This window comes from Macrotis lagotis, chromosome 6, assembly GCF_037893015.1.
Source record: "Macrotis lagotis isolate mMagLag1 chromosome 6, bilby.v1.9.chrom.fasta, whole genome shotgun sequence".
Taxonomy (NCBI): domain Eukaryota; kingdom Metazoa; phylum Chordata; class Mammalia; order Peramelemorphia; family Peramelidae; genus Macrotis; species Macrotis lagotis.
The window spans coordinates 184,078,600-184,099,663 of NC_133663.1; the positions used below are offsets into that span (position 1 = coordinate 184,078,600).

Here is a 21,064-nt window from a genome sequence, read left to right on the forward strand (position 1 = left end):
GCTATCCCAGTTTGGTATAGTTTTCCTTCCAAGGAGCAAGCATCTTTTAATTTTATGACTGTCAATGATCTCTGAGTACAAGAATATAAAATCTAACTTGCATCCATCTCTTCTCTGTCAGGAACTGATAAAACAACTTGCCATCATCTCAAGTTTTGTTTTGTGAATTTTAAACTTCAAGACAGCTTTTACACTCTCCTCTTTTGCCCTCATCAAGAGTCTTCTTAATTCTTCACTTTCTGCCCTCAGAGTGGTATCATTTACAAATGATATTAGTGATATTTCTCCAGACAACTTCAATACAGGGTTTTGATTCATCCACTTTGGTATTTTGCATGATATAGTCTGCAAATAAGTTAAATAAGGTGACGATATACAGCCTTGTGGCACTCCTTTCCCAATCTTAAACTAATCAATTGTTCTATGTTGGGTTCTATGTTTTTTTGACTTGTATACAGGTTTCTCAGGAGAAAAGTAAAATGATAAAATAATCCCATCTCTTTGAGAACTTGCCAGGCAAAGGCTTTAAGTGTATGAAGCAATGAGTCAAAAGTTTTTTTTCTGGAACTTCCTTACTTTCTCCATAATCCAGTGAAAGATGGTAATTTGGCCTCTACTTCCTCTGAGTCTTCAAAAACTAGCCTGTTCCTCTGGTAATTTTCAGTTCACATATTTCTAAAATCTACCTTGCAGAATTTTAAGCATAACCTTGCTGGTGTGTGAAGTAAGCACAGTTGTTCAGTAATTTAAATATTCCTCAGAATTGCCCTTCTTTAGGATTGGAATGTGAACTGTTCTTTTCCAAATCAGTGTCCACTGTGGAGTTTTCCAAATTTGCTGTATATTAAATGCAGCACTTTAAAGCATCATCATTTAGGATTTTAAATAATTCAACTGGAATTCCTTCACCTCCCCTGGCCTTATTGTTAGCAGTGCTTCCTAAGGTCCATTTGACTTCATTTTATAGAATGTATGACTAGATCAGTAACCAGACCAACATGGGTATCAATGCTGTTAAAACCTTTCCTGTATAGTTCTATATATTCTTGCCAGCTCTTCTTAATCTCTTATGCTTCTGTTAAATCCCTACTATTTTTGTCTTTTAACATGTCCATTTTTGCATGAAAGATTTCCTTGATGTTTCTCATTTTCTTGAAGAGATCCCTTGTCTTTTACATCCTAGTGTTTTCTTCTCTTTCTTTGCATTGCTTATTTGAGAACCTTCTTATCTTTCCTTGCTAGACTCTGGAATTCTGCATTCAGTTGAGTATATCTTTCCCTTTCTTCTTTCCATTTCGTTTTCCTTCTTTCTTCAACTATTTGTAAAGTCTCCTCAGAGGCTATTTTGCTTTCTTGCTCTTCTTTTTTCTTAGGAATATTTTAGTGACTGCCACCTATACAATATTGCAAACCTCTGACTTCAATTCTTTAGATACTCTATCTACCAGATCTAATCCTTTAAATCTATTCATTACCTCTATTTCATATTCATAAAGATATGGTCTGATGGTTTTCCCTACTTCAATTAAAGTCTGAATTTTACAATAACAAGCATATGATCTGAGCCATAGTCAGCTCCAGGTCTTGTTTTAACTGACTGTATAGAGCTTCTCCACCTTTGGTTGCAAAGCATGCAATCAATCTGATTTTGACATGGACCAACTGGTGATGTCCATATGTAGAGTCACCAAGGAGTGGGGGTGGGGGATTATTGTTGAAAAAGTGTATTTACTATGACAAATGGTGACCCATTGGAGAAAACTTGACAAAACTATTAATATCTGCTTTGCTTCATTTTGTATTCCAAGGTCAAATTTGTGTATTATTATAATTATGTTTTGAGTTCCTACCTTTAGTATTCCAAAACCCTTTGATGAATGTGACATCTTTTGGGAGTGTCATTTCTAAAATATGTCGTAGGTCTTCATTGAACTGATCAACTTTGACCTCTTTGGCATCAATGATAGACTTGTATCACTGTGATGTTGAATGAGTTGCCTTGGATTTAAACAAATATCATTTTGTCCTTTTGAGATTATACCCCAGTACTGCTTTTCTCAATCTTTCATTGACTATGAGGGTTACTCCATTCCTTCTAAGGGATTTCTGCCTGTAGTAAGATATGTAATTGTGGTAGCTAGGTGGTGTAGTGGATAGAGCAAATCATTTAACCCTGATTGCCTAACATCTAAGGTTACCTCCAGTCATCCTGATTCATATCTGACTATTTGAACTCAGATGACTCCAGAGAAGAAAATGAGGCTGGTGACTTAGTACAGCATGCACCTCACTTAAATCCAAATCACTTGTTTGTCATGGTGTCACCTTCGTGATGTCATAGTCCTCTTCAAGAATGAAAGATAGGGGCAGCTAGGTGGCACAGTGAATAGAGCACCAGTCTTAGAGTCAGGAGTACCTGGGTTCAAATCTGACCTCAAGCACTTAATAATTAACTAGCTGTGTGGCCTTGGGCAAGCCACTTAACCACATTTGCCTTGCAAAAAATAAAAGAATGAAGGACAAATATCATCAATAAATGTAATGATCACCTGAATTAAATTCATCCATTCCCATTCACTTCAGTTCACTGATATCTATGCCATTGATGTTTTAATCTTTCCATCTCCTCTTTGACCACATCCATTTTACCTTTGTTTATAGATCTTACATTCCAGGTTCCTATGCAATATTGATCTTTATAGCATCAGAATTTTCTTTTGTAACCAGACACATCTACAACTGAGCTTCCTTTCAGATTTGGCCCAGCCATTTCATTCTTTCTGGAATATTTGTAGCTGACCTCTACTCTTCCCCAGTACTATGTTGGATTCCTTCTGTCCTGAGGGGCTCATATTCCACTGTCATATCTTTTATCATTTTAATACTGTCCATGAGGTTTTCCTGGTGAAGATACTAGTGTGGTTTGCCATTTACTTCTCCAATGGGTCAACATCATAACCTATCTTTTTGTTTTTGGTTTTTGCAAGGCAATATAGGGTTAAGTGGCTTGCCCAAGGCCACACAGCTAGGTAATTATTAAGTGTCTGAGGCCGGATTTGAACTCAAATATTCCTGATTCCAGGGCCAGTTCTCTAGCCACTGTGCCACTGAGCCACCCCTTAACCAGTTTATATTGAGTAGTCCTGAACAGTATCACTAAAATTTTGTTAAACTACATAAGCCACTTTGCCCTGATAAGGCAGGGATCTGGGAGAGGACTGAATCTACTAGCTGATATTACTAGAAGCACACTAGTGAGAAAATCATTTAATGTTACTACACAAGGTTATCCCTAGAACCAGGAGTAGTAATGGCTGCTCTTGGGACCCAACTTGCTGGGGCCAGTGCAAGTTGGAGAATTGAATTGAGAAGAGGCATTATTCATAAATAATACTTGAACACATGTACATGCATGCATGAATATATAATAAATACATATGTATGTGTATCTTTGCCTGTGTCTGTGAATTGGGAGAGAAGAAGATAGAGAACTAGATATGTGATTTCTTTGGTATAGAGATCTCTGAGTGGAAAAATGCCCTTTAATAATATGTAGCTGCAACTGTTATATAACTTATTGAATTAGAAACTCGCCCAGAGCCCTGAGGGGTTAAGTGATTTTCCAGAATAATTCAAAAAGCCCTTACAGAAGTGAGACTTGAACACTAATCTTCCTGAATTCAAGATCAAACTTCTAGACACGAGTCCTCTATCTCATTTAGTGAGGGGAACCATTCAATTTATTTGTATATGTGTTTGCTAAGCTCCTTTGAAGGCAGGGACCAATGTCATTTTTCATTTTATAGCCACACCACTTAACCTGCCACACTTCTATGATTTTAATAGGCACTTAATAAAGACTTGGTTGTTGAACTGAACTGAATTTCCTCTCGGTGAGAATCCTTAGATCCTGGAATACACTGCTAAAGGTGACAATGGATTTTTCCCCTGGATATATTCTGATACATAGTAAGTTCTCATCTTCCAGGTTGATTTGATGTGACTCTGTCAGAAAACAGAAAGAGGAATTGGATAACCCCTCAAAAGGGTTCTATAACCTTGAAATTCTATGTTGAATATTTACAGTATTTATTTTTTTTAAATCTATCATGAGGAAATGAATTTGTTTATTTTATGGGTTTCACAGGATAAACAGGCATGGGTGGGTTGTAATCTGCCTCAATGCAGGGACCTCTCAAATCAATGAGATTCCACTGGAGTGTTTTGAGTATGAGGAAAGAAGCTATTGTTGCTTATCCTTTGTTCTCAAAGAAGACCATGACACCAGGGAGATAATGCCATGACATACAAGTGAATTGAATTTAAGGGTGTTGGGGGAATTGTCCAAGGTCACCAGCCTCACTTTCTCTTCTGGAGTCATTTGAGTCCAGGAATCAGTTATGGACTAGGACAAGTGGAGATAAGAGACCTTGGACATACTTTGACTCAGGCAATGCCCATTCAGTTTAAGGCTAGATGAGAGAGATGGAATAAAGAGGTGACCTCTTTCACTCGGTCCAAAAAAAACTAGATTGAAAGAAAAAAATAAAGCAAAAAATGGCCTCTTTTGCACAGTCAAAAAATTCAATCTGAAAGTGGAATACCTTCAGGGTTTCTGGTCAAAGCAGAAACATAGCTATTGAGAATATAGAAAATACCTGGAGAAGAGAAAGAAACTCTTTACATGTCATTCATCATAAAAATTTCACAATTAAAAAAAACACTGTTGATTAATTTTACATGCCTAGAACTTGCTTCCATACATGTATAAATATAATGTTGTGGGCCATCACTAATCATCTTGACTTGTGTTTTATCACTGAACTCCAGCGACTCTGGAGGAGAGAGAGAGTGAGGCCAATGATTGTACAGGCTGATGACTCACTGAATTCACTTTCAAGTCAAAAAAAATCACTTTCATGATGTCACTGGTCCTCTTTGAGAATAAAGGACAAACAACAAATATAATGTAACAGGTTCATTATCCCTAGGATTTTTATTACATTGTTTTCTCTGTAGTGAGATTAGATGACAAACCTTATTCTCTGAGCTATTCACATTCATGCAGTTGAGCATTGATATGGGATTATTCCACAAATTCACTTGGAAACCAATGCCCAGTGGTCTTAAAATTGAAAAAGCCAATGCCATTGGGTCAGCTTTATTGTTAATAATTGTATTACAAAACTGCATTATTTTGCCCAAAGAACAGCTAGAGAAGAAAATGGTGCAGTATGTCTTGTTTTCATGTACAGATTACCTGGTACATGAATTCTCTTGCATCTTGGACTGAGAAAAGGAGAAAAGGGGGGAAATAAAGGAAACAGAATGTTGACTTCTAAGCTGTTGAGAAGCAGGGACATTTTTATTCATTAAATTTCTTCTACCGGATATGAGACATGGAGTTGATAGATAGACAGGTAGGAAATTTTACTCCAAAAAGTCCTTTTTTTCTACGTGTGAATTTCTGTCTTTGTATCCCCAGTGATACTTAATTAATGTTGAATTGAATAAGAATTGGGAGTGGGAGGGAGGACCAATTACAGCAATACATATGAACTTTTTCCTTTTTTTTTTTTTTAAGAAATCTGAATGACTTCTCATTTGTATTCTAGAGGAAGCTATTTCCTTTAGGGAAAAGAACTAAGAAATCAGAAAATGGTAATTTTCCAAACTTCCTTACATAGAGGGAATAAAAGAGTTAAATGAGGAAGAGAGTAACAATGACATACATACCACCTCAGTGGTCTTAGTCAGACTTTTCAGGCTTCATTTGAATTAGGAAATGGACTATATGCCTGTGATGTGTTTTTTGAGAGTTGAAGAACAGTCTTCATATCAAACAGAGATGACTAAAGAAATTAGTATTTTAGCTTTCTTTCATGGAATTTTTAGCAAAATAATTATGAGCAGCCCTGGACTAACTTACATAAAGGCAAGTGGTTAACCTTGAGCTAATGCTAGAAATTCCCCACTTACTTATAGCTTCTCATAAATCTTTGGTATTCTTTGTAGCCAAGAATGAACTATGGTCCTCACTACATGATCTCTCAAGTTATAGGATGACTCCAATATTCTAGTTTAACTACCCTATCTAGTCTGCTAACTTCAGATTATCCCGCCTAGGACAGCTAATCAGATAGTAGCAAGGAGCTTCTGGAGTCAAACTCTAAGGAATCAGGATACTCTGTGAATATGATCAAGAAAATCTGGTTCAGAAAGACTTTATTATCAAACTGTGTATATTTATTATTCATATATTTTAAGAAGTATTATGATCTCTCTGATTGTTTGCTTTCTTATTGGAATTATCATAGTCCCAGTAAGTGAGCTCTATTTCCAGGAACAACCTATGGAGATATAAATGTGTCTAGAAGATGCAAAGTAAATTTGAATTCATCTTTTCTTATAAAACGATTCTTAGTACAACTTTGATGAACCACCTCACACCTATCAGATTGACTAAAATTATAGAAAAGGAAAATGTCAAATGTTGAAGGGATTGTGGGAAAATTGTAACACTAAATCCACTATTGATATTGTAGGGCTGTAAACTGATCCAATTTATCCAACTGATCCAACTATTTTAGAAAGCTCAGAATTCCTCTACTAGGTCTGTATCCCAAAGAATTATAACTGGAAATTGAGGGGATATCCATCATTTGGGGAATAGCTGAGTAAGTTATGGTTGTATATGAATGTGATGATACTATTGTGGTAGAAAAAATGATGAAAGGCATACTTTCAGAAAACTATGGGAAGATATATGTACTGATGCAAAATGATGTAAGTAGATTCAATTGAGGAATGAATGAATAAGTTGTGGTAAATGACCATGAAGGGATACTATTGTACTATGAGAAAATGATAAGCAGGATGCTTTTAAAAAACTGGGAAGACTTACATGAACTGATGCAGAAGGATGTGAGTACCAGGACAATATTGTACACAGAAATAACAACATTGTACAGTGATCAATGGTGAATGACAGCTATTCTCAGCAAAACAAGGATTTATGACAATTCTGAAGAACCTGGAATGAAAATATTATCTGCCTCCAAACAGAGAACTAATGGTGTCTGAATTCTGAACAAAGCATACTGGGTTTTTTGTTTTTTTGCCTTTTGTTTTCATTTTCCTTCTTACTTGTGGTCTTGCAACTACACTGGTGCAGTCCCCAGCAACTCGCTCACGGACTATAGCAGTAACCTACAATTTGGCCTCAAGTTTCTCCCCACTGCAATCCATCTTCCACTGAGGTGCCAAATTTATCTTCCTAAAGCTCAGCTTTGACAATAGCATTCCCTTCTTGATAAATTCTGGTAGTTCCCTTTTACTTCTGAGAGAAAATATAAAACCTTCTATTTGACATTTTAAAATCTTCATGAAATGACTCTTTCCTACCTTTCCAGTTTTCTTATTCCTTGTTCCCTTCTATACCTCTGATAATTAGGAACACCAGTCGTTTTGCTTTCACTCATTGCTCCATCCCTGATGCCAAGCTTTTTCTCTGTCTGGGAATGGTTTCCAGAATGCTTTCCTTTCTCATCTCTACTTCCTAACTTACCAGGATTCCTTTAAAACCCAAATAAAGGCCACTTTCTACAATAAGTGTTACCCATCCTTCCTCAATCTCAGTGAGATTTCCTTTGAGACTACTCCCAATTTATTCATTATATATTGTATCTTTAAGTTATTTGCATGTTGCCTGCCCCATTTGATTGTCACCTATTTGAGAGTAAGGGCTGTTTTTGTTTTTTAGTGGGGTTTTTCCATTTCTCTTTATATCCCCAGTGATAGGTTCTTCATAAATACAGATTGACACTTAACATATATTATCTCATTTGATATCCTTACCACAGTGATCTAGTGCTAAGATTTTATTCTCTTCATTTTATGGAAGAAGCCTGGTAAGTAGGTGAGTTAAAGTGAAACACATATCTTCTTGATTCTTTGGGAAAGGTTTGGCCATCATTTTCTTTAGGAAAGGTACCAATAGAGACACCTCTATTGTTTTATGTAACAACTTCATGATGACATAATATAAGAAAATGTCTCTCTGGACATCCATTTAGTTCAATTCAGCAGCTTTCAGAAGAAAAGAATGTGCATGTGGGATTCTCAGGTGATAATTCCCAATATTGTTTGACCTGTGAAGTCATGGGGTCTTAAAAGTATAGCCTTTTAAATCTAGAAAAGCTTTTAGAGTTCTAATCCAACTCACTCATTTAATAAATGAGGTAACCGTGACCTAGAGGAGAAGTTATTTGCCCAACAGGTAGGAAAAGTTAGGAATCTGGTCTTCTGACTTTACACCCATTGATCTTTCTGTATTGATGATGATTGAAGGGTATGTGTATAGAAATTCTATCTCCCCGTTCCTGATTTTGCTATAGGATTCTTAGAGCTGAGGGTCCACCAGTGGACTATTGACCAAACATAACCATTTAGCTTCTGCTCAGATGAATTGATCCAGACCAAAGGGATCAATGGCCACTCTCATCAGTGGCTTGGTTGAAGAGTACTAGGAAGGTCTGTCTGTGTGATCTGTCAGCTTATAATGGTGGTTCCATTTGCCTCTGCAATAAGTGTACAAGCTATCCTGAAGTACTTTGTTCTGTGCTTTGAGATACCTCTCTTTTGAAATGGATTGAACAAAATCAGCCTCTATTCTAACACTAATGTAGGCATTAAAAAGGTTAGAAAAACAGTTTCTGTGCGTGCACAGTGGCCAATTTTCAAACATTAACTCCTCTATCCTTAATATTTTCTGTAAGCCCCAAAGAAGGTTTGTTCCACATGACAGACTAAATGGCTGCATCATTTTATTTAAAAGAGAAAAATTGATTTTGAGTTTATGAGAGGGCAAAAAAAAATGTGACAAGCTCCAGAAAACATTTTTTTCAAAAAAGATTCGACTTTTAAAATGGTCAAATAGGCTTAAAAATATTTGTGGGGAAAAAAATGTGTTCCCAGGCTAAGATCCTACATGATGTATTTCAAACCAGAGTGCACTTTCACAGCTCAATTCTAAATCACTGATAATAGGACTTTATAAAAGGCAATTCTGACAACCCTTTAAGAAACCAAGACACTAAGCAGATAGTATTAGAACTCCAGGAAAGTTAATTGCTATGTCAGCTGTGCCAAGGGTTTTAGGAGTCCCGATGCTCAGAACCATGATTCTAGGCCAGCTTAATTTTGTTCCTATAATCTAGCCATGCAAATTAGCACATACCCACAGAGCCAGGGTCTTCTTGGAAAATCAGACTAGGGCTTAGCAAATCAGAATGACTCTGCCTCACCTCAATAAAGCTTTTCCCAAATAGCCTGCTCACATCCATCAGTGAATCATTCACTCAAATATTTATTGAATATCCACAGGGTCCATGGTGATTAAGTACCCTGGGGTCAATATTAAGGAAGGTCAGGAATCTCTCTTCTCTCAAGAAGCTTAAAATCTAATAGGAGAACCAAGACTGAAAAATGTATAATTTACAGAAATACGTTATTATATTATCTATAGAAGTGTAGGGAGAAGAAAAGTAGGCCAAGAGCTCGCACAGGCCTACTGAAGCTGCTAAATGGGGTGAAGATCCTGTGGAATGAGCAATTTAAAATAATAAAATATCATCTTAATTATTTTTTAATGAACAAAAAGTCATTATCTTTTTTCTTCCTCCATCCCCCACAAATGAAAATGAAAGAAAAGAAAAATTTCTGTTACAAATATATGTAGTCAAGCAATATAAATTTCTGCATTTGCCCTATCCAAAAATAAATTATCTTATTTTGTATTCTTGAGTCCTTCAATCCTCTAATGAGATGGATAGCATGTTTCATCATTGGTCCTCTGGAATCATGATTGGTCATAAACTGATCAGAGATTTTAATTCTTTCAAAGTTAATTAGTTTTACAATTCTGTTGTTGTTTGCTAGTTCTATTCACTTTACTTTCTATCAGTTCATACATGTCTTCTCAGGTTTCTCTTAAAATCATTCTTTTCATCATTTCTTACAGTACAATAGAACTCTAGAGCATTTATATACTGTACCTAGTTTAGTCATTCCCTAACTGATGAATATCCCTTCAATTGATAATTCTTTGCTATTACAAAAAGAGCTGAAAATATTTTTATATATCCTTTGAATTTATTTTCCTTAAGACTACTCCCTTCCTTAACTTACCTTCCTAATTCCCTCCTCTCCTTTCTTCCTTTCCTTCCTGATTTCTTATTGAACAAAATGTATTTCTGTGACTTACTCTCTGTATATGTGTGTTCTTCCTTATTTGACCTGTTCAACTTTTTTCTTTAGCCAAGAATTTTGACTATAATGTTCCTGGAAGTTTTCTTTTGAGGGTTTCTTTCAGATGGTGACCAGCGAATTCTTTCTATTTCTGCTTTGTATCTGGTTCAAAGTAATCTGGTCAGTTTTAAGATTTCTTGAATGTCTAGGCTGTTTTTTTGGCCATGACTTCAAATATACCAATGAATCTTCTTTCTTCTTGATCTGCTTTCCAGGTCAACTATTTATACTATGAGATACTTTACATATCCTTCTATTTTTTTTTTTGGTCATTTGACTTTGTTTTACTATTTCTTTTTGTCTAGTAGGTTCCTTGACTTTTACTTGGTCCATTCTAATTTGGGGGGGGAGTTCATTGCTTGGACAACGTTTTGTATTTCTTGTCCCAAGTAGTTAATTCTTTCCAATTCTTTTTCCTCCCCATAGCTCTTTTCCAGTTTTTCTGGTAATGTCCTCCCTTTATTTATAAACACTTTTTTGTACTCTTACCTAACTTTTTCATAAATTCTGATTCAATTTATGTCCAATGTCTATTTTCCTTTGAAATTTTAGTGTTAGATGTTTTTGTAACCATTCTTTTCTTCTGGGTTTGTGCCTTGGGTTTGTGCCCTGCTACCATAGTAAGCATTTATAATGGAATTGTGTGTGTGTGGAGGGGGGTTATTGCTGTTACTTTGGGGGAAAGGGGTGGGAGTATTAAGTATTCTGTCATTCCAGATTCTCAGGAATAGTTTGGTTTGGAAAACATTTTTAAGTTTTCAATTTTCCCAAAAATCATCTGAATCAAGGTATAGTCTAATCATTCCCTTCTTGGTCTGAATTGCACACGGTCCTGACTTAGATTCAAGCCTGAACAATAGATGTTTGGACTTGTCTGTCTGGAGTTTCAATAGATAATTGCTGACCTCAGTCATTATTAGCTAACTGGAAAGTTCTGCTAGTTGAGTAATAGAACTTTAGTCCCTCCCTTGGTCTGGGATTTTTGCCATGCTTATTCTCTTTTGACTTCAACTTGGTTTGGAACCTAGAACTGTGTTTATTGAGAGATAAGTCTTTAATAGCAAATGAGAAACATCAATCAATATAACTCTTAAGTTTTACATCATTCCCAGCAAATTGGCAAAGATAATAAAATATATGGATCATCAAAGTTGGAAGGGTTGTAGAAAGATAACTCACTAGTGCACTAATGAAACTGTTAATTTGTCTGATAACCTGGAAAGCACTTTGAAATTTGGTGAAGAAATTGACTAAAATCTCCATTTTCTATATTTTCAAAAGGTCGATGATAAAAAGAAAAACTTTACAAACTAAGATATGTATAGCTGTTCCCAGGAACTGGAAACAAAAGCAATTCCCATTGACTGGGGAATGGTGAAATAAGTTGTGAAACATTTGTTGTTGTTGTTGTTGGAACACAAATGTAATCAAAGATCATCATGCTATAAGAAACACTGAATAATTGAAAGAACAACAAAAGCTTGGACCAGAGAAGAGATGTAAGAAGTTATACCACTCTCCTTTCTGCAGAGTTGTGAGGGATTATAGGTATAAAATAGTGGAAATAACATCTTACTTCCTCATTGTATGTTTAATTCTGCTGAACTATTTTTTTTTCCTTTTATTCTTTGTAACAATGGATGGCTCTCTAGGTGGGGGAAGAAATGAAAGCGGAATACTTTGGGTTGTGTAGATGATATAAAATTGAAAGATATCAATTAAATTTATTTTTAAAATGAGTTTGCTGATTAAATAATTTATAAAAGGCAGTTCAACTAACAAATCTATTTTATTCATACATTTATTTAGTCATTCAACAAATTCTTATTAATCTCTATATAATGTAAATATTCTGAGTCTCTGATTTATTTATTCAAAACTAAATAAGACATTATATGTCATAGTAAAAAGAACACTGAATTAGAAACCAAGAAACTTGAATTCAAATCATGTTCTGTTACCTACTAGCCACACACACACACACACACACACACACACACACACATACACACATGCATGCATGCATGCATGCATGCATACATCACAGGAACTAGGGTCACAGCATCCCTGCAATCTGGAAAATCCATGTAATTTATATTGACCCCCCCCTCCATATTAGAGAAAAAGTTTGAATTTTTTGTTTTTCTTTTCTGGGATGTTTACAGTGTCTTACTGTAAAATTTGTGTTAAGTATTTGATTATCGCATCTGTGTCACTTAATGATCTTCATGTATTGTCTATGGCTTCTACAAATCTTTCCCAAAATTTCCACTTAATTTCTTATGCTTACCTGCAAAATGCCAAAACTTTGATGGCAAAAATTGCAGTGTAGAAGGGATAATCATATGTGTATGTGCGCATCTGTGTATCTGTGTGTGAATGTGTGTAATCCATATATACTTTTACATGTCAACAGAGCTATATGTATCTACACATCCATAGATATCTGTATATCTGTATCCATATATGTGTAGATATATACATACATTTCTACACACATAGATAGATAGATCTATAGTTGTTTATGCTAGCTTTCTATGTTTTCTTTTCCTAATACCAACCTTATTTGGAATTGTATATAAAACCTGAGGCTTGTGCTTTCAAGGTGTTTTTTTTTTTAAGGGGTCACATTTCTTTCTTCTCTCTTTAGCTCAGTTCAATTAAATTTATATTAACTTTACTAAGAGAATACATTTGTCCATTTCTCAAAATTTCATGAGCTCAGCTCATAGTTTGCTATGTCTGCTTCTCTTAGCAATAGAAACCATCAATGTAGAGAAATAAAGGTTTAAAGTAAGCAAAAAAATTACATTTGCTACTTTTTTCTTCTCTAGAAACATTAATTTGATTCTTGCCTCTACCATGAGGCTTATTTTACTTAATCTATCTGAACCTCATATTTCTTATATGCAAAATTGGGATTTGTGTTATTGCCATGGTTAGCAACAGCTAAACTTTAAAGTGCTTTATATATGTCAAACATTATTGTTATTAGTAATCTCTCACTATTCCTGGTCCTATATACTCTGAACCACTGCACATACATACACACACACACACACACACACACACACACACACACACACACACACACACACACCTCTTACCCAAAGTAAAAAGTCATCACAGCAGCATCTTAGTGTAAAGTAAGAAATAAAATGTCAATACAGTGGAACTTCAGGGTGGTCATTTGAGTTTTACCTGTGGCCCTAGGAAATAAAATCTCACTGTCTCATTATCCTGTAGTCCTTGATTAGTGCATTGACTTAGTGAGATATTGCTGTGTACACCCTATTTTTAAACCCTTGATTTATGCCTTTCAGATGGGTCTTATTCAGCTAAGATGTATTGTGTGTATTCAGCTGAAAGAGAGGAAACATTTTCTATGGTTCCAGCAATTTGTTTGCCTAGACCTCAATTACAAAATTAACAGGGCAGATTTTGTTGTCCTCGTTGAACTCTGAAGATTACAATAAAAAGCTCTAATGAAGTGAGACATAAGCAATAAGAATTAAAGACAATAATAATGAGAAATGGTTTATTTATTTACTGAAGTTGATTTAGTAACTCCACTGAATCATTTAGGCAAAGAATCGACAAAGAAAATAATTTCTAAATCGCTGTTCAACTCAAGACTGGGCTTAGGCAGAAGGCGTGTATAAAGGGAAAGGAAAGGAAGGTGTGGGAGAGATTGGTTACTGGCTGTTTAGTCTTTGATAAAGAAACCTTTCCTGGAAAAAACTAAGCATATAATATTGCTTAGTCATCTTAATGGCGTAGGATAGGTAAATGATGGAGACTAGGAAATGTTTGTCTGTACTGAGATATATGAAAGACTCTGGGAAGATATGGCAACAAATTCACAAAGCAAACAGATAATGTATGTACAACTAAAACCAAGGTCCAAGCCTTTATAAATTTTACCTTTTGAAAGTCTCCCTTTCATCATCTCTGCTCTAGAAGTATTCAGATTTATTCAGTGATGTAACAAATACATTAAACACCTACTCTAGGGGCAGCTAGGTGGCATAGTGGATAAAGCACTGAACTTGGAGTCAGGAGTACCTGGGTTCAAATCTGGTCTCAGACAATTAATAATTACCTAGCTGTGTGGCCCTGGGCAAGCCACTTAACCCCATTTGCCTTGCAAAAACCTAAAAAAACACCTACTGTATACAGAGAATGATATTCAATGCAAAGAATTTAGAGGGGGATATGCAAAAGTATCCAGAAATCTGGATGTCACCTGCATAAAGTTAAAGCCATGGGCCTGAAGAAGGTTGCCAAAGGAGGGGGTGTAAAGAGAAAAGGAAAGAGAGCCATGGACAGACTCTTGATGGGCACTTATATTAAGAAGTTAGAAAAGAAATGAAGAACCAATGAAGGAAATGGAGGACACATTAGAAAGATAAGATGAAAACTAAGAAAATAGGGTCTCTGCAAACAAGTGTAAAGAAAAAATCCAGTATGAGGAAGCCAAAAGCATCAGAAAAAATCAAGAATGGTTGAATTTGGGAATAAGAAGATTATTTAGTGTTCTTTAAGAATAGTTGCAATGGGCAGAGTCAAGATGGCGACAGGAAAAGAGCTTCTTAGGTGCTCTCTCGCTATAATATTTCAAAACTTATAAAATAATGACTCTAACTAAATTTTTGAGAGACAGAACACTTAGAGGAATCCAGTGAGGCAATTCTCCAGCCCAAGGTAACCTAGAAAATAGTGGAAAGGCTCCGCTTCATGGGGTTAGAGGGGCAGCCTGCCAGAGTGAAGGAACTTCAGACTCATGGAGGCAGCCCCAGGGCACCTGGGAGCCACAACAGGGGCAGTTTCCTGACCTGCATCCCAGGGAGCACTCGGCAGAGAGAGTGTGTGAAGCCCAGCTTTCAGGGCTCAGAGAGCAGCCTGGCCATGGCAGCCCAGATCCAGGAAACAGAAGCAGGCAGAGCAGGTAAGAGCCCCCAGGCAACTGAGCCTTGAGTGCTCAACCTAGTCATGGGAGTGGAGAGAGACTTCCCAGATTTGTCCTCTGTACCTGGAAAAGGTCTCTGTGGCTCTGACCACATTCAGATCCTGATCACAGTCTAGGCCCCCCTAGAACAGCAGGGTCCCTCCCACCTCAGGTCTGTGGCAGAAGGGTGCACTTGTGGTCATTCACAAACCAGGAGGGAAGACAGAGCTTCACACAGGGAAATCCTTTGTGGTGGGGGTGTCCCAATAATATTCAAGAGCTTAGGAATCACCCTAAAACCAGGCTCAGGCTGAGGAAATGAGCAAAGAAAAAAAGAGGAACACCATTGAGAAATAAATTGTATATGATCCCAAGAAGGATCAAAACACTCAATCTAAAGATGAGGAAGTACAAGCTTCTGCATCTAAAGACCACAAAAAAAAAACAAAAAAACCAGAAATTGGGTTCAGGCTATGACAGAGCTCAAAAAAGATTTTGAAAATAAAGTGAGGGAGATAGAAGAAAAATTGGGGAAAGAAATGAGAGAGATGCAGGAATAACATGAAAAAGTCAGCAGCTTATTCAAGGAGATCCAAATGAATGCTGAAGAAAATAACATGTTAAAAACTAGCATAGGTCAAATGGATAAAACAGTTCAAAAAGTTATTGAGGAGAAGAATGCTTTAAAAAGCAGAACTGGCCAGATGGAAAAAGAGATAGGAAAGCTCTCTGAGGAGAAAACAAATCCTTCAGATCTAGAATGGAGCTGAAGGAAGCTGCTGACTTTATGAGAAGTCAAGACACAATACCTCAAAACCAAAAGAATGAAAAATTAGAAGAAAATGTGAAACATCTCATTGAAAAAACAACTGATCTGGAAAACAGATTTAAGAAAGATAATTTAAAAATTATTGGGATACCTGAAAATCATGATCAGGAAAAGAGCCTTGACATCATTTTCAAAGAATTCTACAGGAAAATTGCCCAAATATCCTAGAAGCAGAGGGCAAAAGAGAAATTGAGAGAATCCACCAATATCTCCCAGAAAGAGATCCAAAAAAAATACAATGCCCAGGAATATTCTAGTCAAGTTCCAGAACTCCCAAGTCAAAGAGGAAAAATATTACAAGCAGCCAGAAAGACACAATTCAAATGTTGTGGAGCTGAAGTCAGGATCACATAGGACTTAACAGCAACTACATTAAAGGCCCATAGGGCTTGGAATATAATATTCTGGAAGACAAAAGAGCTTGGAATGCAACCAAGAATCAACTACCCAGCAAAACTGAATGTCCTCTTCCAGGGAAAAAAGATGGACTTTCAATGAACCAGGGGAATTTCAAATGCTCCTGTTAAAATGGCCAGAGCTAAACAGAAAGTTTGACCTTCAAATACAGGACTCAGGTGAAGCATAGAGAGTGGAGGAGAAAGGGTAAAATATGAGGGACTTAATGATGATGAACTACATGTATTCCTGCATAGAAAAAATGATACTAATAATACTCATAAGAAATTTCTTATTTAATAGAGCAGGTAGAAGGAGTTTTTATAGATGAAGCACAGAAGAGAGCTGAAGTTGAAGATATAATATGTTGTAAAAATGGAGTCAATGACTAAAAGGGAAATGTAATGGGAGTAAGAGAAGGGAGAGGTGGAATAAGGTTAAGATATCTCATGTAATAAGATTTTTTATTACAATGATATGGAAGGGGGAAGGCAAGGGGAAATGAGGGAAGTTTCACTCTCATCAAAGGTGGCTCAGAGAGGAAACAGCATATATAATCAATGGGGTATAGACATCTAGAGTAAGAAGGAGAGAAGGGGGATGGGGAAGGGGGGGATGTGAGTGATGGAGGACTGGGTGGACCATGGGGGAGAGTGGTCATATATAACACATTTTCTTTTTTACTTCTTGCAAGGGGCTGGGATTGAATGGCCTGTCTGGGACCACAGGGTCAGGTTGTTGCTAGGCCTTAGGGGTGGTATGTGGGCATGGGGCCTCTTGGCCCCGGGGCTAGATCAGTCTGCTGCACCATTCAGCTACTCTACAGCATATTTAAGAAGAGGGACAAAGGGCAGCTAGGTGGCACAGTGGATAAAGCACCGGCCCTGGAGCCAGGAGTACCTGGGTTCAAATCTGGTCTCAGACATTTAATAATTACCTAGCTGTGTAGCCTTGGGCAAGCCACTTAACCCCATTTGCCTTGCAAAAAAAAAAAAGAAGAGGGACAAAGTGAAAGGAGAGAGAAAATATAGTGTATGGTAGTGGGGAAATGCAAATGGAGGGAGTTGTGATCAGCAATGGCAACAGTGGAAAAATATGGAAGTAACTTTTGTGATGGACTTATCCGAAAGAATGTGATCCACCCATGACAGAGCTGGTGGTGTTAGAACACAAACTGAAGCACAATTATTATTATTACTATTATTATTATTATCATCATTATCATCATTATTATTTGGGGGGGGGTTGCAGGGCAGATGGGGTTGGGTGGCTTGCCCAGGGCCATACAGCTGGGTGATTATTGGGTGTCTGAGGCCGGATTTGAACCCAGGTGCTCCTAACTCCAGGGCTGGTGCTCTGTCCAGTGCACCACCTGGCCACCCCTATTAGTATTATTATCATAATTATCATTTTATTTTATTTTGTTTTGCTTTTTGCTTTTGCAAGGCAATGAGGTTGGGGTGGCTCTCCCAGGGCCACACAGCTGGGTGATTGTTGGATGTCTGAGGCTGGATTTGAACCCAGGTGCTCCTGACTCCAGGGCCAGTGCTCTGTCCACTGTGTCACCTAGCTTCTATTATTATTATTATTATTATTATTATTATTATTATTATTATTACTACTACTACTACTATTATTATCCTCTTTCCTTTATTGCTCATGAGGGTCTACATTTGGGGGGAGGGAGTATTATGTTTACTCTTAAACAAGAATATTTTGGTAATGTATAAAAATATAATTTGTACAAAAATAAAATAAATATAATTTTTAAAAAAGAATAGTTGCAATAGAAGGGGTGAAGATACTTCTTAAATAATGAAGTAGAAGCCAAAATACTGGCAACTTTTTCAAGAATTTAGCAGTGAAAGAGAAGACAACAATTCAATGGAACAAAAGGTAAAGAAATAGAGGGTCAGAAAAGGTAAAAGAAGTTATATGAATTAAGTAATATATAAGAGTGAGAGATCTGTGTCCATTTGTAGGTAGATTGAAGGAAGTCAATGGAGAGGGAGAGATTGAAGACTGTGAGGGAGGAGGGGAGATGATTACTGAAAAAAAAGGATCCTGGAGGAGGTGAGAGGAAATGGGATCCAGGGAACAGGTAGAGGAATCAATGAGAGGGAATTATGCTATATATTCTTACTGTTACCAAAGGAAAGGAGTAGCTAACTGCAATGATGTTGCAAGTCTTGAGGAATTAAAGATGGCAGTATTTGGAAATTCATACCAAGTAATATGAAGTTTTTTGTTGTTTGTTTGGAGGCAAACAGGCTAAGTGATTTATCGAGGGTCACACAACCAGTAAGTGTATGGAACTGAATTTGAACCCAGGTTCTCCTGACTCCAGCGCCAGTACACTACCTAGCTGCCCCCAATCTGAGTTTTCTCAATCAGTCAGTCATTCCAATATTGATCATTTACTATGTATCAGACAATTGTACTAAGCACTAGTGATATTAATACAAAAAAAAAATCTATCTCTTCAAGGAGTTTCTATTCCAATAGGAAAAAGTAATACAAAAAGAGACTAGGGTGGAATTTTCCATCTTCCACTAGGCTTTTCTTTTGACATAATTTTTTGGGTTTTTTTATTTTTCACTTTTGTTGTGTTTTTTGTTTATACGTGATTCATCAGGACCCCCCAGAAATGACAACATTTACTGAGGCATTTCTTGTAAGGGAAGAAGCAAATCAGGAATCCCTCACCATTGTTCCTCTCCTTTTCCTTTATAGTCTCTTGTCTTCTTTTTTAGGTGTTCGTCAGAATGTAACACCATCAACTTCTCTACTGACAGTCCTAAGGAACATCATCATAACCTGTCTCATAGTGACAGGCTTACTGTTTGCCTTAGTTTTGTTAATGTATATATTTGCTTCACTGTGTATGAAGAGCCGACTAAGGTGAGATAACTTTTAGCTCTCAGCTTTGCATAGGTCACATTCTGTATCCCAAATACCATGACTAGACAAGTATGTGACATTGCCAAATCTTGTTCTTAATGTGAATTTTCTCATTATTTTTTAATTCTGAACACCTCCAAAGTTTTCGACTAACCTATCTCTTCCTAGAACCAGATCAGATTGTGTCCAAAGTGATATCCTTGGGGTAGCCAGGTGATGCAGTAGATAAAGCACTAGCCCTGGAGTTAGGGGGACCTGAGTTCAAATTCAATCTCAGACACTTAATAATTACCTAGCTGTGTGACCTTGGGCAAGTCACTTAACCCATTGTCTTGCAAAAAAGCTTTTAAAAAAGTATTATTATTAGCAAAGTGATATCCTCTGAGGTATGGTTAGAAAAAGAAACCAACAAATAGAGAAGATGTTCAAAGTTTTACCAGAGAAAGGAAGGAGGAACAAGAAGGAAGAGCATGAATACTGATAAATAGCAACCACTAAATAGCAATACAGCTTTTTATCCTGGGTAGGTATTTACCTTGTTCTCCCTTCTCTGCTTCAAAACAGCCAACTCTGAACAGATCTGGGAAGATGATGGAATTTTTTTTTCCTTGTCTCTACTCAGATTTTATCTACCTACACATAATGGCCTTTGTAGACAGGAAGAGCAGGTGGTCACCTACAATAATAAGATACAGTGTTACAAAGACTTCTGGGCCCCCAAAGTATTTCTAATGCTTGAAATCATTAGAATTTAATTACCACTTTCTACCTCTTTTCAAATCCCACCAGTAATGGGAAGAATAAACTATTCTGTCACTACCACCATAGTGTGATTAATAATTAGCATTTCTCTAGCACTTTAAAGTTCATAGGATTATAGATTTAGAGCCAGAAGGGATTTTGGAAACCATCAGGATCAAGTCCTCATTTTGCAGATAACAGACAGAATGGTTAATCACCTTTCCAACAGTATAGTAAGTTTCTAAGGAAGAATTTGAACCTATTCCTCTTGATACCAAGTTCAGCATCCTACCTACTATCACATACTACCTTTCAAGGTTTACAAGACACTTTCCTTATAAATACCCTATGAGGGAGGTACTAAAAAAATTATTTCCTCATTTTACAGAAGAAGAAACTGAGACTTAGAAAGGTCAAGGCAGCTAGGTTGCACAGTGGATAGAGCACTGGCCCTGGAGTCAGGAGTACCTGAGTTCAAATCCAGCCTCAGACACTTAATAATTACCTAACTGTGTGGCCTTGGCCAAGCCATTTAACCCCATTGCCTTGCAAGAAAAAAACAAGGTCAAGTGACTTGTCCATAGTCACAAAGCTAATAAGTATCAGAGCTGATGTCCAACACAGTCCTCCTTAGTCCTAGTCCAGTAGTCTTTCTAATATATGATGCTCCTCCAAACAAGTTTAATAGTTTTATTTTTACGCTCATTACAGGACAGATCAGGAAACAAAAATATTGAGTGGTTGAGAAAAATGAGTGCAAAAATAAAAAATAATAACAAAAATTATTTTAGAACATCTATTATGTACTAAAGCTTATTAGTTCCTATTAGGTGCTATTATTAGTTGTACCTCACTTAGTTCCATTTTGCAAATGAGGAAACAAAAAAAAAAAACATGTCAAGTGAATGACCTAAGATCACAGAGCTGGTAAGTAATGTGAC

The 21,064-nt window shown here is 36.7% G+C and overlaps 1 protein-coding gene across 3 annotated transcripts in view; it reads left to right on the forward strand.

The window, feature by feature from the left end:
* Positions 1-21,064, forward strand: part of LOC141491938 (uncharacterized) — a 94,905-nt gene that overhangs the window by 72,272 nt on the left and 1,569 nt on the right. For all 3 annotated transcript variants that reach the window (XM_074192654.1, XM_074192656.1, XM_074192655.1), the window contains one exon: positions 19,235-19,382. In XM_074192654.1, the coding sequence (XP_074048755.1) occupies positions 19,235-19,382 (148 nt within the window). The remainder of the gene's footprint in view (positions 1-19,234; positions 19,383-21,064) is intronic.